This window comes from Bombina bombina, chromosome 1 (assembly GCF_027579735.1).
Source record: "Bombina bombina isolate aBomBom1 chromosome 1, aBomBom1.pri, whole genome shotgun sequence".
NCBI lineage: Eukaryota > Metazoa > Chordata > Amphibia > Anura > Bombinatoridae > Bombina > Bombina bombina.
Genome location: NC_069499.1, coordinates 1137330397 through 1137350074, shown reverse-complemented (window position 1 = coordinate 1137350074; position 19678 = coordinate 1137330397). Strand labels below are relative to the sequence as shown.

General features: G+C 39.9%; 1 protein-coding gene across 1 annotated transcript in view; it reads left to right on the top strand.

The window, feature by feature from the left end:
- Positions 1-19471, top strand: part of ZNF385C (zinc finger protein 385C) — a 133327-nt gene extending 113856 nt beyond the window's left edge. The window contains 7 exon segments of the mRNA XM_053717873.1: positions 6894-7202; positions 14195-14382; positions 18534-18573; positions 18576-18631; positions 19135-19221; positions 19223-19252; positions 19254-19471. Coding sequence (XP_053573848.1) covers positions 6894-7202; positions 14195-14382; positions 18534-18573; positions 18576-18631; positions 19135-19221; positions 19223-19252; positions 19254-19361 — 818 coding nt within the window. The 3' untranslated portion in view covers positions 19362-19471.
- Positions 19472-19678: the final 207 nt, after the last annotated feature.

Below are 19678 nucleotides of genomic sequence, written 5' to 3'. Positions count from 1 at the left end.
CCATCAGGGTGGAACGAGAAGTTCCTTGGCGATGAAGAAAGTATCTAAGATTCTGGAATGGGCGGAGGCCCACACCTGTTCGATGTCAACGATCCACATTCCGGGTGTGGACAACTGGGAGGAGGATTTTCTCAGCAGGCAATCCTTCCATTCAGGGGAATGGTCTCTCCATCTGAGCTGTTTGCAGAGATATACAGCAAGTGGTGGACACCGGAGATAGATCTCATGGTGTCCCGTCTCAATACCAAGCTACCCAGGTACAGGTCGAGGTCAAGGTATCCCCAAGCGGATCTAATAGATGCACTAGCAGTGCCCTGGAGGTTCAAACTCATATATCTTTTTCCTCGATTACTGCTTCTTCCTTGTGTGGTGGCCTGCAGCAAGCAGGAGCGGGTATCAGTAATACTGATTGCTCCATCTTGGCCGCGAAGGACATGGTTCGCGGATCTAGTGGGAATGTCCTCATCTCCTCCGTGGAAGTTACCTTGTCGCAGAGACCTGCTGATATAAGGTCCATTTGTTCATCAAAATCTAGATTCTCTGAGGCTGACTGCCTGGAGATTGAATGCTTAGTCTTAGCCAAGAGAGGTTTCATTTATACTCTTATTTAAGCTTGTAAACCAGTTACTCTGCGTATCTACCACAAGGTGTGGAGGACCTACTAATTCTGGTGTGAAGAACGTGTTTTTTTCCTGGCACAGAGTTAAGGTTGCTAGGATCTTATCTTTTCTCCAATGTGGGCTGGAGAAGGGCCTTTCTGCTAGTTCCCCGAGGGGACAGATTTCAGCCCTGTCGGTTTTATTGCACAAGAGACTGGCTGAGCTTCCAGACGTGCAGTCCTTTGTTAAGGCTCTGATTAGGATCAGAACTGTGTTTAGATCTGGGGCTCCTCCTTGGAGCCTAAATCTTGTTCTTCGGGTTTTGCAACAGGTTCCGTTTGAGCCTCTGCATTCCGTTGACATTAAATTGTTATCTTGGAAGGTTCTCTTTTTATTGGCTATTGCCTTTTGAAATCACTGCTTTGCAATGTGAGACCCCTTATCTGATTTTTTCATGCAGATAAGGCAGTTTTACATACTAAATTAGGTTTTCTTCCTAAGGTTGTGTCAAATTGCAACATCAAGCAGGAGATTGTGGATCCGTCCTTGTGTCCTAATCATTCTTCATCGAAGGAACGCTTACTTCACAATTTGGATGTGGTTCGCGCCTTGAAGTTCTATCTTTTTAGGCTACTGAGTTTAGACAATCTTCCTCTTTGTTTGTTATTCAGGGAAGCGTAAGGGGCAAAAGGCTACTTCGACTTCCCTATCTTTTTGGTTAAGGAGTGTCATCCGCTTAGCTTACGAGACAGCTGGACTTCGTCCTCCTGAGAGGATAACGGCTCATTCCACTAGAGCAGTGGCTTCCTCTTGGGCCTTTACGAATGAAGCCTCTATGGATCATATTTGTAAGGCGGCTAACTGGTCTTCCTTACATACTTTTTCAAAATTTTACAAGTTTGATGTTTTTGCTTCAGGTGAAGCAGCTTTCGAGAGAAAAGTTTTGCAGGCTGTGGTGCCCTCAGAATAGGGTCCGCCTCTTCCTTTTTGTTCCCTCCCATTATTCATTTAGTGTCCTCTGGAGCTTGTCTAGATTTGTAAATGGTTTACACAATGAGTTATTTTCTCTACATTTTGGATTTAGTGGAGGATTTTAAACTCACTTTTCGCCTCCCCATATTTTAAATTGCTGTTGTATTTCCCCCAGAAAACAACTTTACCAAGCAGTGATTCAACCTACTCCCAGCTGATAAGTGGCAATAACCACGAAACAGCTGTCCTGGGATTGGTCTGAATCACTGTACTACCCCTAGCTAAGCTTAGAAGCTGTGTAATGCAGCGATGCTATGGCGTAAAGGGAAGTCTGCATTAAAAAGCAGACTAGAAGTAAAAAAGTGAGTCATTGTGAGCCTCATTTGCATATGGAAACAGTGTAATCAGAGAGTTTCTTGGGTAAAAGCAAGTCTTCTGACTTGTCTAGATTTGTAAATGGTTTACACAATTAGTTATTTTCTCTACATTTTGGATTTAGCGGAGGATTTTAAACTCACTTTTCACCTCCCCATATTTTAAATTGCTGTTGTATATGTATATATATATGTGTGTGTGTGTGTGTATCCAAATGAAGAATTCCAAAATCCAAACTTATTCTAAAATCCAATTTTTTTTCATTATTCTTTTTTTTCAAATAAAATTATAAAAAAAAAAATACTTTTGCTCAAGAAGTTTTTTAATTGGTGTGGCTATATTACAAGTGGAGTGGTATTTTGTGTTTTCGCTATAGCGAAAACTCCGCTAGGATTTTAATTTTTGTGCTAGTCGGATTGCGCTGGTATTACAAGTCGAAAATAAACAGTTTTTTCTCCAGCTGTAACCCGACTTGCGGAAAAAGTGAAACGTTTTAGCCAATCAGTGCTGGCTCCTAGGTAACTTCACGGGCATAAGCTCAATTGTATCTATATGTCACACACGAACTAACGCCCTCTAGTGCTGAAAAGCTGTCAAAATGCATTTAGATAAGAGGCGGCCTTCAAGGTCTAAGAAATTAGCATATGACCCTACCTAGGTTTAGCTTTCAACTAAGAATACAAAAGAACAAAGCAAGATTGGTGATAAAAGTAAATTGGAAAGTTGTTTAAAATTGTATGCCCTATTTGAATCATGAAAGTTTATTTTGGACTTGACTGTCCCTTTAATACATATGTACACACACACACATATATATATATATATATATATATATATATACACATCATTAAACATGTATATGTATGTATCTCAATGTTAAAGCCCTTTGACAGCTTTTTTTTCTAACACCAGAGATCTCATATCTTTGAGCCCTTCTGTGTGCAATATGTTGTAAAAAATATAAGTGTAAGTGTACTTTGTAATGTATTTTTTATGGCCTAGATTTGGAGTTTGGCGGTAGCCGTGAAAACCAGCGTTAGAGGCTCCTAACGCTGGTTTTAGGCTACCTCCGGTATTTGGAGTCATTAAAAAAAAGGGTCTAACGCTCACTTTTCAGCCGCGACTTTTCCATACCGCAGATCCCCTTGCGTAAATTGCGTATCCTATCTTTTCAATGGGATTTTTCTAACTCCGGTATTTAGAGTCGTGTCTGAAGTGAGCGTTAAAATTCTAACGACAAAACTCCAGCCGCAGAAAAAAGTCAGTAGTTAAGAGCTTTCTGGGCTAACGCCGGTTCATAAAGCTCTTAACTACTGTACTCTAAAGTACACTAACACCCATAAACTACCTATGTACCCCTAAACCAAGATCCCCCCACATCTCCGCAACTCGATTAAATTTTTTTAACCCCTAATCTGCCGACCGCCACCTACGTTATCCTTATGTACCCCTAATTTGCTGCCCCTAACACCGCCGACCCCTATATTATATTTATTAACCCCTAATCTGCCCCCCACAACGTCGCCGCCAGCTACCTACACTTATTAACCCCTAATCTGCCGTCCGCACGCCGCCGCCGCCAGCTACATTATAGCTATGTACCCCTAATCTGCTGCCCTAACATCGCCGACCCCTATATTATATTTATTAACCCCTAACCTGCCCCCCACAACGTCGCCTCCACCTGCCTACACTTATTAACCCCTAATCTGCCGACCGCAAAGAGCCGCCAGCTACATTATAGCGATGTACCCCTAATCTGCTGCCCCTAACACCGCCGACCCCTATATTATATTTATTAACCCCTAACCTGCCCTCCCTAACATCGCCGACACCTAACTTCAATTATTAACCCCTAATCTGCCGACCGAATCTCGCCGCTATTCTAATAAATGTATTAACCCCTAAAGCTAAGTCTAACCCTAACACTAACACCCCCCTAAGTTAAATATAATTTTAATCTAACGAAATTAATTAACTCTTATTAAATAAATTATTCCTATTTAAAGCTAAATACTTACCTGTAAAATAAATCCTAATATAGCTACAACATAAATTATAATTATATTATAGCTATTTTAGGATTAATATTTATTTTACAGGTAACTTTGTATTTATTTTAACCAGGTACAATAGCTATTAAATAGTTAAGAACTATTTAATAGCTAAAATAGTTAAAATAATTACAAAATTACCTGTAAAATAAATCCTAACCTAAGTTACAATTAAATCTAACACTATACTATTCATTAAATTAATTAAATAAAATACCTACAATTACCTACAATTAAACCTAACACTACACTATCAATACATTAATTAAATACAATACCTACAAATAACTACAATGAAATAAACTAACTAAAGTACAAAAAATAAAAAAGAACTAAGTTACAAAAAATAAAAAAATATTTACAAACATAAGAAAAATATTACAACAATTTTAAACTAATTACACCTACTCTAAGCCCCCTAATAAAATAACAAATACCCCCCCCCCCCCCCAACGGAACAGCCAATAGAATGCGAGCTCAATCTGATTGGCTGATTGGATCAGCCAATCGGATTGATCTTGATTCTGATTGGCTGATTCCATCAGCCAATCAGAATATTCCTACCTTAATTCCGATTGGCTGATAGAATCCTATCAGCCAATCGGAATTCGAGGGACGCCATCTTGGATGACGTCCCTTAAAGGAACCGTCATTCTTCAGTTGGACGTCGCCGGATGAAGATGGGTCCGCGGTGGAGGTCTTCAGGATGGAGCCGGTCCTCATCGGATGAAGATAGAAGATGCCGCTTGGAAGATGTCCGGATCTACTCTTCTTCCCGGATAGGATGAAGACTTTGGAGCCTCTTCTGGACCTCTTCAACCACCGGATGATGGATCGCCAGCCCCCGCTTGGGTTGGATGAAGATTTTGGAGCCAGGACCGATCGGTGATACCCGGTGAGGTGAAGACAAGGTAGGATGATCTTCAGGGGCTTAGTGTTAGGTTTATTTAAGGGGGGTTTGGGTTAGATTAGGGGTATGTGGGTGGTGGGTTGTAATGTTGGGGGGGGTATTGTATGTATTTTTTTTTACAGGCAAAAAAGCTGAACTTCTTGGGGCATGCCCCACAAAGGGCCCTGTTCAGGGCTGGTAAGGTAAAAGAGCTTTGAACTTTAGTAATTTAGAATAGGGTAGGGCATTTTTTATTTTGGGGGTCTTTGTTATTTTATTAGGGGGCTTAGAGTAGGTGTAATTAGTTTAAAATTGTTGTAATATTTTTCTTATGTTTGTAAATATTTTTTTATTTTTTGTAACTTAGTTCTTTTTTATTTTTTGTACTTTAGTTAGTTTATTTCATTGTAGTTATTTGTAGGTATTGTATTTAATTAATGTATTGATAGTGTAGTGTTAGGTTTAATTGTAGGTAATTGTAGGTATTTTATTTAATTAATTTAACCTCTTAAGGACATATGACGGAATTTTTCCGTCATAAAACAATTGAGCAAACTGAAAGCTGTGTCCTTAAAGGGTTAATGATAGTATAGTGTTAGGTTTAATTGTAACTTAGGTTAGGATTTATTTTACATGTAATTTTGTAATTATTTTAACTATTTTAGCTATTAAATAGTTCTTAACTATTTAATAGCTATTGTACCTGGTTAAAATAAATACAAAGTTACCTGTAAAATAAATATTAATCCTAAAATAACTATAATATAATTATAATTTATGTTGTAGCTATATTAGGATTTATTTTACAGGTAAGTATTTAGCTTTAAATAGGAATAATTTATTTAATAAGAGTTAATTAATTTCGTTATATTTAAATTATATTTAAGTTAGGGGGGTGTTAGTGTTAGGGTTAGACTTAGCTTTAGGGGTTAATACATTTATTAGAATAGCGGTGAGCTCCGGTCGGCAGATTAGGGGTTAATAATTGAAGTTAGGTGTCGGCGATGTTAGGGAGGGCAGATTAGGGGTTAATACTATTTATTATAGGGTTAGTGAGGCGGATTGGGGGTTAATAACTTTATTATGATAGCGGTGCGGTCCGCTCGGCAGATTAGGGGTTAATAAGTGTAGGCAGGTGGAGGCGACGTTGTGGGGGGCAGATTAGGGGTTAATAAATATAATATAGGGGTCGGCGGTGTTAGGGGCAGCAGATTAGGGGTACATAAGGATAATGTAAGTAGCGGCGGTTTACGGAGCGGCAGATTAGGGGTTAAAAATAATATGCAGGGGTCAGCGATAGCGGGGGCGGCAGATTAGGGGTTAATAAGTGTAAGGCTAGGGGTGTTTAGACTCGGGGTACATGTTAGAGTGTTAGGTGCAGACGTAGGAAGTGTTTCCCCATAGCAAACAATGGGGCTGCGTTAGGAGCTGAACGCTGCTTTTTTGCAGGTGTTAGGTTTTTTTTCAGCTCAAACAGCCCCATTGTTTCCTATGGGGGAATCGTGCACGAGCACGTTTTTGAGGCTGGCCGCGTCCGTAAGCAACTCTGGTATCGAGAGTTGAAGCTGCGTTAAATATGCTCTACGCTCCTTTTTTGGAGCCTAACGCAGCCTTTATGTGGACTCTCAATACCAGAGTTATTTTTATGGTGCGGCCAGAAAAAAGCCGGCGTTAGCTACGCGGGTCCTTACCGACAAAACTCTAAATCTAGCCGTTAGTGTTTTGTGCAACTTTTTAGTTTTGGAAAATAGTTAACCACAGCTCTGAAATCGGGGTAATAGTTCTAGCGATTTCGCTCAACTTGTATTATCAGAACAATTAAAAAGGAGCGCAAATGATCTCAAAAACCCTTGCGAAATTGTACTCCACTTGTAATCTAGCCCTTGTTGTTTGTAGATTTTTTACAAGGCAGGGATTGAGCTTTATTGCATATGTAAAAAAATAACGTTAATGGTATTTTATGGGCTAATGTACTATACCACTTTCTTCTTTGCTTTGCTACAGATTCACAGATTAAAATTTCAGTGCTCAGTGACCTTGATGAGGGACACAGCCCCCTCCCAACCCCTGAGCCTGCATGCGCTGACCACGAGGAGGAGTGTGCATCGCCAGAGGTTGAGGAAAGCGCCCCTGAGCCCTTGGATACAGGAGAACTAGCGCCTGTTACGGCCTACAGTCCTGGGAAGGGATCAGAAGACAGCTGTGTTTCAACTCAGGACAGTGAGAAGGAACGGAAGAACAGAGAGCATCTATATTGCACAACCTGCAAAGTCACTGTGAATTCCACATCACAGCTTGAAGCTCATAATGCAGGTAAATGTTCTCAGCAGCCATAAATAAATCAACCACAATGTCAAAACATTTTCATCCAACTATTGTACTATAAAATCACCCCATATTCAGCAGCTGGCCTTAGGAACATGCCTTTTGTCATTATTCTTTGTCAATGTCACTTACTGTGACATTATCCTAAATCTTTTACACCAAACAAATTTTCTCGACTAACATGAATATAACTAGACATGTGCATGGGCAAATAATTCTGTTCTTCCAAAAAATTTCAATCAGGGTTGTCAGAATTTCAGTCGTCTGCCTGTCGAATATTTGGAAGACAATTTTGGTTGAGTTAAAATTCGTTTTAACATATTAAAGCCTATGGAAAGCCCGCAAAACATTCCTTTTACCCACAAAATTACACTGTTAGGAAATGCCAACAATCCAAACGTTCATTGCTAACCGGGACACAAGTATATTCAGGAACTTGAACAAGTTTTACAAAGAGAATTCAAACAACACATTGAAATTAAAAGCACCACTTCAACCTTTCCATAAATTCTTTTTTTTATTTAACGCTCTCAATTTTTTTTTTAAATCCCCCTTGCTAAAGTACTTACATTCCTAAGTTCTCACACACCTGCTTAATAACAAGTTTGTAATTAATAGTTCTCCTTGAAGACTCAACTCAGAGAAGGGCAGGAACAGGAGAGGCAGTGGCAGGAAGCAGATTAACCAAATTAGGCTTCTGATAATAATAGTACATAAACACCAAAAATACAACTCCAAGGAAGGAGGATACAGGTGCCAGCAGTTCCCTGAGGATTTAGCATTGATGGAAGGTGTCATAAAAAACAAACTTGAAGACAGCACAAATGAGTAGCAGCATCCGGAAAGGGCTGACTAAGCTCAGCAATACAATATACAAAAGAGACTTCCAGTTGCTATATGTCAAAGGTGACTTTTATTACTTTTGTATAGGGTCCATACAAGCAACATTTTGGGCCTAGAACATGCCCTTATTCATACATGTATATTGATGGAAGATGACCACCACAGAGCAGGAGGGGCACCAGCAGGCAGCAGACTTACTGAGTTAGGTATGTAGGCCTGACAGTATATAAAACTCAAAAATACAACTCCAGGCAGTGTAGGAGGAAGGCAACAGGTGCCTAGAGCCACTTGGACACAGCAGCCAGAAGTTCCCTGAGGATTTGGCATTGACAGAAGTTTAACCACCACAGAGCAGGGAGGGCAGGAGTGGCGGCAGCAGACTTACTGAGCAATGTAGGTAGGCCTGACAGTACGTAAACCTAAAAAATACACCTCCGGGGAGGAGGAGGGCAACAGGTGCCTAGAGCCACTTGGACACAGCAGCCAGCAGTTCCCTGAGGATTTGGTATTGACGGATGGTAAACACCACAGAGCAGTGAGGGCAGGAGCAGGAGTGGCAGCAAAGTTACTGAAGTAGGCCTCTATATTATAGTACACCAACCCCATGATTACACCTCGAAGAAATGTGACAAATGGAGTGAAAGTATTGTGGGTGAAATGAAATAAAGTTCTCTCACATCGCCCACCATCCCACACACCTGCTCCTTAAACACGTTTGAAGTTATCCTTGTAGACTCAATTCTCACATCTGTTTACAAAGTATTTGGCAAAGTCCTTTAACGTGAGCAAGATCGGAATCTATCAGAAACCTAACTTAATCTGAAGGGGGAGATCTGCTTTGAAAATTATGCTTTGGGCAAGGGAACTTCAGAAAGGTGCACAACGTGGTGGAATGTGCATTGGTACTGCAGCAACCAACCACTGTCGTGTCCGGGGTTTTTTTTTCACGTATTGACAAAACATATTATCTGACTTCCAGACAGGCCTCCAGGATGATGTCATCATGAACTACTGCCTCTAGGACATAGGTATGGCCTGAAAAAATGGAAGAATCCAATACCAAGCAAGCAAGAGATGTGCCAATAATCTTTTGCACACTGTTCTCCAAAGATTTGTCATTGGCTGATGACCACCACAGAGCAGGAGCAGCAGTGGGCAGCAGTTTTTCTGAAGTAGGTCACCCTCTAGAGATTCGTACACCAACCTTACACCTTCAAGGAAGGTGAACAAAGATGTGCCAAAACTTGCAATTCCTGTTGAAAGCAGTAAACCTCATTTTCTTCCCAGTGTTTTAAAACAAAACTTACATTTGGATCCTCCTGTTTTCTTCTTAAATGGGAAGAGTCCACAGCTGCATTCATTACTTTTGGGAATTCAGAACCTGGCCACCAGGATGAGGCAAAGACACCCCAGCCAAAGGCTTAAATACCTCCCCCACTTCCCTCATCCCCCAGTCATTCTTTGCCTTTGTCACAGGAAGTTGGCAGAGAAGTGTCAGACGATTAAAGATAGTCTCTCATCGAGGGTAGTACTCTTCGAGATAGGACTGGAGTTTTAAGTAATCCTGTCAGCCTCTCAGTGACAGCTTGGATGAATGTTAGAGTCCAGAGATGCAGGAAGAGTCTTTCTGCAAAACCATCCTAACTCATGTTAACAGCTCCTGGGCAATCAGCGTTGATGAGTTTCGCTGTCTGCCTTTATTCACTCAAGTCCATCTCAGAAGAGAGGCTACTATCTGTCACACTTGAAGGGCCATGTTCCTGTTCCACGGCGTAGATTCCAGTAAGATTGTTTCATTTTATTTCCATATGTGAATGTAATGTTAACAAAAGAAGTCAGGGTCCCAGTGGGACTCCTTATCTTATGGAATCAAGGGTTTATATCTCCTGAGGGGGGTTATTGAACAGGGGGGGACTTTAATCATGTTTGTTATATGATTCTGTCTGCTAATGTGTAGTTAGGCTCGGGCTCATGGCTATTCGGAACATATCGGCCTATCATCAGATTGTGTGGTCCTTTTTGGCTGACATGCCTATTTTGGCTTACACGGGGCACCTCGTGACCGTGTGTGGTCAAGTTGTATTTCTATTTCTGTACCCTGACCGAGTGGCAGTCTGAGACAGTCTGTTAGTTAGTTGTCTGGTTCACAGGAGGTGGTGAGTGCCTCAGACATTGGGGGTGTAAGGTGCCGTTTAGTGTTTGACCATCATTGCAAAATCTAAGTTATGGAGGATTCTGATTTTATGAAGACTGATAGCTCTGATTCAGAGTATACGTCTTGTGAAGAGTATGAAATGGACTGGGTTATCCATGCCCATCAGTTATGTTCCGGTTGTCTTTCTAGAGTGCTCTCTTCCCCTGAATCAGGGAATTTAGTGTGCGTTGAGCCATCCGTCCCAGAGGATCCCATGTCCTGTGATGCGCATGCCCCAGCACCTTCCTTTGCTACGCAAACAGGTGTCCCTATGGCCGTTACTCCAAAAGAGGTTTATAAAGTATATTAATGTAACAATGTTGGTTGTGCAAAGCTGGAAATGGGTAGTAAAGGCTTTATCTATCTTTTGAAACAAAATTAAAAAAAACACATCAAGTAGACTGTCCTTTAAGCTACAACTCTTCAGCACTAAAATAAATAAAACTTAGAAAATTATATAATTCCCTGGACCCCAGAGTAAAAAATATTTGCAGTATGTGTGTGCAGTTTACACTGCATTTCAAGGAAAAAATCATATTCTTTACAATTTTACAGCAAAAAAAACAGCACAGCAAGTTCAGATAGACACACACCACTGCACTGCTCAAAACCTGAAGTAGAAATGACTATAAAATGGGTGATGCTCACTAGATTAACACATTCCTATGCTAGGTTAACAGTGGATTGGACAAGCCTATTTGGGATTTAATGCCTGATTTGCTGGCCCTCATATCATTCATTTAATGATGCTCTGTCAGGATTGGACAGGGGAAGTTGTACACATGAATGATCAGACCCCTGTACATCACTGTACAAACAAAGGAGCTCATTTGTCAAATTATCTCAGCTCCTCCCCCTCTCCAGTGTTGTCTGCCTCTTTTTTTGTTTTTTTAACAAAACTAAATGAATGACTCATAATCATCTAAAAATGTTATTACGTGCATTTGTCCCCTTGGTATTCTGCCAAAGGCACAAATGGTCTAGTATTCAGCCGAATGTGAATGCACATGTCTAAAAATTACAATCTTAAAATGTGTTTATATAAATAAAAATTTTAGTGACAAATATAGTAACAATCTAGTATATACACTAAAAGAGGGCATTAAAGCCACAGGGAAATGCTGTCACTCCCATATATATATATATAGTGACTTCATTGTATATCAGAGAAATGTAGATGCGCACACGTATGTGGTGATATCATTATACTGGAGAAATGTAGATGCGCACACGTATGTGGTGATATCATTATACTGGAGAAATGTAGATGCGCACACGTATGGGGTGATATCATTATACTGGAGAAATGTAGATGCGCACACGTATGTGGTGATATCATTATACTGGAGAAATGTAGATGCGCACACGTATGGGGTGATATCATTATACTGGAGAAATGTAGATGCGCACACGTATGTGGTGATATCGTTATACTGGAGAAATGTAGATGCGCACACGTATGTGGTGATATCATTATACTGGAGAAATGTAGATGCGCACACGTATGTGGTGATATCATTATACTAGAGAAATGTTAACGTGCACACGTATACAGTGACATCATTATATTAGTGATATGTTGACATGCACACGTATACAGTGACATCATTATACTAGAGAAATGTTGACGTGCACACGTATACAGTGACATCATTATACTAGTGATATGTTGACATGCACACGTATACAGTGACATCATTATACTAGAGAAATGTTGAGGCAGACACATATGTGGTGACATTATATTAGAGAAATGTCATCACGCACACATATGTGGTTGATATCATTATATCACTATAGATGTACACATGTATGTGGTAATATTATATCAGATCATTGTTGATGCGCACATATATGTGGTGACACCATTATACTACAGAAATTTAGACACGCACACATATGTGTTGGCATGATTATACTAGGGCACACTGCTGTTAGTTTGGTCACCAGTATCTGGCTTAAAGCAGAAATGTAATATGAAGGAGAGGAATTATATACTATACGCTTTTAAATGTTTTTAATCTTATATCATGCACAATAAAAAAAAAATCAGTATTGTTCAATCATATTTTTTATTTTGCAATTACTTAACAAATAAGAAACTGGTCTTTTCAGTGAAGTGATGTTGGAGGACTCATGATTTTTTTTTTTTGGTGTATTGCTGCAATCTAGTACAGGTGGCCCTTGGTTTACGACGGTTCAATTTGCGCCGTTTCAGAATAACAACCTTTTTTTTCAGTCATGGGACTGCTATTGAAATGCATTGAAATGCAGTGCACTAATTAAAATAGCCAATAGGTGGAGCTGTCCACTTGTGTTTCAGCAAAGTTAAGCAAGTTTAACAGCCTGAAATTGATCTGTGTACACAGAGCAGACCAGACCTATCGAGCAACAAGATTTAGCAGCCACTTCCCTATTATCTTCCTGTCCAGCTGCTTGAGGGGAGGGTGCCTAACTGCTTAATCAGTCCAGATTGAAATGCATAGAATAGGTGCAAACTCAATATTATCTAACATGCTAACAATGCAGATAACTGTTTGCAGAAAAATGCAAGTAAAAAAATGTTTTTGTTCATTAAACTTAGTTTGATGATGATGCAATCTGTTGTGTAATTATTTTATTAGGTGATGTTTAGTAAATGTTTTTGTTCATTAAACGTTGATGATGATACAATCTATATTATTAAGTTTATAATGCTATTTAGCATTTAAAGTCTTCATTTCAAACCTTTAAAAATAATGTATTAGGTGTTACTTATGACAATTTTGAAAGGGGCCTGGAACCTAACTCCCTCACTTTCCATTGACTTCCATTATAAACTGGGTTTCAATTTACAATGGTTTCGATTTACAACCATTCCTCCTGAAACCTAACCCGGCTTAAACTGAAGGCTACCTGTAGTGTGTTCAGGCAATAACTCCTATGAAGACCGTTGGAGCATGATAATGCTTTGTATCTTTGGGTATTGTCTGTCTAATTGTCAGTTTGCAGTGACTTATTTATCTTCTGACATTCCATTCAGTATTTTCATGCTATTTCACATTTTTATATTGTAAATCTTTTACTTGCTATTTCTGTTACAATATATATTATGTGTATAGTTATTCTAGTTGTCATTTTTCAAAAGTATTTAGAACATACTTGTATACATTGTAGCTTTTTTTTTATTATTATGCTGTCTGTGCTTCGCTTTGTATTGTTTTTAACAAAAACAAAAAAATGTGTATGTTATTGATATTATACAGACTGTAGTGCCAGTATATATTAGAACTCCAAAAACAAAAATAGGTAGGTGGTACAAATATGTAAAGCAGGGGGCTACATAGACATGGCTGTGCTTACACTCAGATAGAGGGCCCGAAAAGCTCAATGGCATAGAGAGAAATCACAAAAAAATCTTTGGGGTGTGGGGGTGAGCATTTTATTGTTGCCCTCCATGGCAAGATAAACAGCTCTCAAGCTAAAATTTGCTTTTCTATAATTGTTTGAGGAGCCTAGCAGTACTGACAAAACCTCTTAGGTAAGTGTTTCTCAACTCCAGTCCTCATGTACTACTAATAGGCAATTTATTTTGTATGATATTTGAACTAGAACACAGGTAAAATCATCAGCAGATGGGTAAGATCAGGTTAGTAACCATGGCTACTGATCAGCTGATTATATCATGAAAATGTGGCCTGTTAGGGGGACTTGAGGATTGGAGTTGAGAAACACTGACTTAATCTTGTCAGAACAAAGAGCTCTAGATTATAAGGACCTTACTCTTAAACGAGACCCATTTTACTAACCCAAGATCATAATGTTTGTTTTGCTCTTCAGCAATTGTGTTGCAGTTGAGATGTCTTTTATTAGGGGCTTCAGTCCAATAAGACACTAACTCCTAAAGATTTTTGGAGCAAAGCACTTTGTCTTTAGTAAATGTAAGCTATTTACTTCCACACAGGTGCCAAACACAAATCTATCCTAGAGGGGCAAAGCACCCATCCAAGGAGGGGCAGAGGTAAAGCACTGAGCAGATCAACACGGAAACCAAAACGAATTGGCAACAAGGCCAGTGTAGGCATCCGGAACAAAGCCTACCACTGCCCCCTGTGTGAGATACATGTAAACTCAGAGACACAGCTAAAGCAGGTGAGGCATACTTGAAAATTATTCAAAATAAAATATTCACTAACATTAATAACATGGTACATAAAACATCCCATGTATTGGTAATAAGGTTGCCACCTCAGCCATGTTTTCCTGGACAGTTATGAGATACACATGCTGCAGGGTGTGCAGGGAGGAACATGTATTGTGCATCTAGACAGCACAAATCACGTTTTTCACTGCAACCTGTGTAACTCATACCTGTGCAGGAGAACATGGCCGATGTAGCAACTCTGATTGGTAATATTGAATACTGAAATCTAATTTCACCTCAAGATATATATTTTTGTCAGCATTTTTTCCTTTTACATGGTCATTCAATTGTGATCAAATTTCTTCTATGGAGTCCTTCTCAACTAGTTCAACACATCGAATTACCAATGTTTATTAGGAATATTATTCAACGATTATGTTATTAAATGGTTCTTTCATTTTGCAGATTTCCACTTTTTACATTTTCGGCTAGATTACGAGTTTTGCGTTAGAGCGGCTAGGTGCTAACTTGCAAGTTATTGTCACCGCTCACTTCCATATAGCGCTGCTATTACAGGTTTGCAAGAACCCGGCGTTAGCAGGCAATATGTGAGCGTTGAGCAAAATTGAGCTCCATACCACACTCAAAAACAGCGCTGCTGTGAGCTGGTTTTACGTGCTTGTGCAAGATTTCCCCATAGACATCAATGGGGAGAGGCCAGCTGAAAAAAAAGCCTAACGCCTGCAATAAAGGAGCGTAAAGCTCCGTAAACGCAGCCCCATTGATTCCTATGGGGAAAGAAAATTTATGTTTACACCTAACACCTTAACATAAACCCCGGGTCTAAACACCCGTAATCTGCCGCCCCCGACACCGCCGCCACCTACCTACACTTATTAACCCCTAATCTGCTGCCCCCAATGTCGTCGCTACCTACATTACACTTATTAACCCCTAATCTGCCGCCCCCAATGTCGTTGCTACTTACCTACACTTATTAACCCCTAATCTGCCACCCCCCAATGTCGCCACCTACCTACACTTATTAACCCCTAATCTGCTGCCCCCAACGTTGCCACCTACCTACACTTATTAACCCCTAATCTGCCGCCCCCGAAACCGCCGTCACCTACCTACTCTTATTAACCCCTAATCTGCTGCCCCAATGTTGTCGCTACCTACATTACACTTATTAACCCCTAATCTGCCGCCCCAATGTCGTTGCTATTTACCTACACTTATTAACCCCTAATCTGCCTCCCCCAACGTCGCCACCTACCTACACTTATTAACCCCTAATCTGTTGCCCCCAACGTCGCCACCTACCTACACTTATTAACCCCTAATCTGCCGCCCCGACACCGCCGCCACCTACCTACACTTATTAACCCTTAATTTGCCGCCCCCGACGCCAGCTACCTACACTTATTAACCCCTAATCTGCCGCCCCCAACGTCGCCACCTACCTACACTTATAAACCCCTAATCTGCCGCCCCCAATGTCGCCACCTACCTACACTTATTAACCCCTAATCTGCTGCCCCGACACCACCTACCTACACTTATTAACCCCTAATCTGCTGCCCCAATGTCGTCGCTACCTACGTTACACTTATTAACCCCTAATCTGCCGCCCCCAACGTCGCCACCACTATACTAAAGTTATTAACCCCTAAGTCTAACCCTAACACCCACTAACTTTAATATAATTAAAATAAATCTAAATATAAATTACTATCATTAACTAAATAATAACCATTTAAAACTAAATACTTACCTAGAAAATAAACCCTAAGCTAGCTACAATATAACTAATAGTTACATTGTATCTAGCTTAGGTTTTATTTTTATTTCACTAGTTTGTATTTATTTTAACTAGGTAGAATAGTTACTAAATAGTTATTAACTATTTACTAACTACCTAGCTAAAATAAATACAAATTTACCTGTAAAATAAAACCTAACCTGAGTTACACTAACACCTAATCTTACACTACAATTAAATAAATTACATTAATTAAATACAATTAACTAAATTACAAAAAAAAACATACACTGAATTACACAAAATAAAAAAGAAATGATAAAATATTTAAATGAATTACACCTAATCTAATAGCCCTATCAAAATAAAAAAGCCCCCCCAAAATAAAAAAAAAACCCTAGCCTAAACTAAACTGCCAATAGCCCTTAAAAGGGCCTTTTGCGGGGCATTACCACAAAGAAATCAGCTCTTTTACCCTTAAAAAAATACAAACAACCCCCCAACAGTAAAACCCACCACCCACACAACCAAACCCCCCAAATAAAATCCTATCTAAAAAAACTAAGCTCCCCATTGCCCTGAAAAGGGCATTTGGATGGGCATTGCCCTTAAAAGGGCATTTAGCTCTTTTTCCGTCCAAACCCTAAGCTAAAAATAAAACCCACCCAATAAACTCTTAGACTTAGGGTTAGGTTTAGGGGTTTATAACTTTAGTATAGTGGCGGCGATTTTGTGGGCAGCAGATTAGGGGTTAATAACAGTAATGTAGGTTGCGGCGATATTAGGGGCAGCCGATTAGGGGTTAATAATATTTAACTAGTGTTTACAATGCGGGAGTGCGGCAGTTTAGGGGTTAATATGTTTATTCTAGTGGCGGCGATGCCCGGAGCGGGAGATTAGGGGTTAATTGGTAGTTTATGGGTGTTAGTGTACTTTTTAGCACTTTAGTTATGAGTTTTATGCTACAGCTTTGTAGCGCAAAACCCATAACTACTGACTTTCAGTTTACGGTATGAATCTTGTAGTTATAGGCTGTACTGCACAGTTTTTGGCCAGACAGGCAAACTCGTAATACTGGTGCTATGGAAGTCCCATTGAAAAAGGACTTTTTGAAAGCTGCGGTAGTTACGTTGCGTTACGGCCAAAAAAGTGTGCGGTGCTGCTAAACCTGCAAAACTCGTAATATTAGTGGTAGTGATAAAGGGCCATAATGCTGCTTTTTCACCCATAACGCAAAACTTGTAATCTAGCCATTTGTTAGTAATGAGTTAATGGCAAAACCCTTCCCTTACTTATGGGTGCAAGGAAAGACCCCTCCCTTACTTAAGGGTGCATGGCAAAACTCTTCCCTTACTTATGGGTGCAATGAAAGTCAATTTCCTTACTTATGGGTGCAAGGCAAGACCCCTCTATTACTTATAGGTGCATGGCAAGATCCTTCCCTTACTTATGGTTGCAAGGCAAGACCCTTCCCTTACTTATGGGTGCATGGCAAGACCCTTCCCTTACTTATGGGTTCATGACAAGATCCTTTCCTTACTTATGGTTGCAAGGCAAGACCCTTCCCTTACTTACGGGTGCATGGCAAGACCCCTCCCTTACTTATGGGTGCATGGCAATTCCCCTCCCTACTTATGAGTGCAGGGTAGACACTTCCCTTGCTAATGCAGAAAAAAGGAAAGACACCTCCCTTACTTATGGGTGCAAGGCAAGACCCTTTCCTTATTACGGGCGCTTGGCAAGACCTTTCCCTTATTTATGGGGCATGGGCATGACCCTTCCCTTACCTATGGGTGTATGGCATGACTCCTCCCTTTTCTTATGGGTGCATGGACAGGACCCTTTCATTAATAAAGTGTGTATTACAATACCCTTCCCTTAATAATGTGTGAATTACAACCCCCTTCCTGTTATAATAGGAGTATGGCAAAAGTTTGCTTAGGTATGGGTGCATGACAGGACTCTTCCTCTACTAATGTTACTCTACTGCTTAGTTATAGGAGTATAGCAGAACCTTCCATTACAAATAGGTGTATGGCAGTACTCTACCCTTCCTTCCATTACTAACGAATGCAGAGTAAGGCTTTTACGTTAATTATGGCTGTATGACATGATACTTCCCTTAGTAAGGGTGCATGGCAGAACTCTTCCTTCCCTTATTAATGGGTGTATGGCAGAAACCTTCCTTCCCTTATTAATGGGTGTATAGCAGAAACCTTCCCATAGTAATGAGCAGCACAGCAAGACCATTGCTTTGTGAAAAATAAGCCCATTTTCACTAAACAATCAGGAGCATAGCAGGTCTGTCCTACAAAAGATGAAGATAATTGCAGGATAGTATTATTCTTGTTGTCTCTATTTCTTACACTAACCCTCTATTCTATTTCTCCTCAGCACATGAGTAGCAGAAGGCACAAAGACAGACTGGCGGGGAAACTCCAAAACCCAAATACAGCCCATTTAGCAAGCTACAGAAGAATGCGGCATTAGCAGTGAGTACCGCAGGACACACATATACTCTTTACATTGTATGTAGTAATAGAATAAATATCTAATATCCAGGCAACAGTATAAAGGCATTCTCTGTCTCTAAAATGCCCATACTAACGGGTGAAGGGTATTCTGATTTCTTACAGTTTCTCATCATACCCACTAGACTTAAGGGAATGTTTTTAGTTTGTCACCGTCTGGCAATCAGAAGCAGTTTAATTCTGCATGGTGCCATTCCAAAAAATGATGTATTAGATACATAAAAACAGCTTCCTATTGGCACTAAAAACATTTTTCGGATAAAAGGGGACAATAAAATATGTCACTGAGTCACTGACAGAATGCATTTTAAATTTAGATACTTTTTAATATATACAGTATATATATATATATATATATATATATATACATACACTGTATATAAATATATATATATATATAAATATATATATATAATGAATATGTGTTGTGGATATATTTATCTGATTTTTTTTCTTTCTTACAGACCAGGTTGGCTCTGCACAAGCACTTGACAAAGACTCTGGCTGCTCACTTTCTCCCTAGTCCCTTCAGCCAAGCAGCTGTTTGTAGCCCTTCCTAGTCCGCTTTCTTTGCGCCCTGCCAACTGCAGCTGCTCTCTTCCAAACACCAATCTTTGGACCAGCTCTATTTCGGAGCCCACCTACCGCTCTGCGACCAGCATCAGCACCCATAATGTTTGCTCCGTACTAACCTAGAGTCCTGTCAAGGATTATACAGAACATTGGAGACAAGAGCCCGCATCAGTAGCAAAGCCTCCTCTTGTTATTAAAATTAGTTATCATTGATGTTTTGCTCACAACCCAAAGCACATCCGCCACTGGAACATGAGTTAGCCATCCAAGCCTAAAGACTAGGACGGAGAGCCATAATTGTCTATATCATACAAATTTTATCAAATAGGTTTGGGGTGGGAAATAGTCCCATCTTTCTGTGCACAGTAAGAAACAAAAATGTCAAATTGTCTCCCTAATAGTAAAGGGTGGTTATTTTGTTTTAAAAGCAATAAT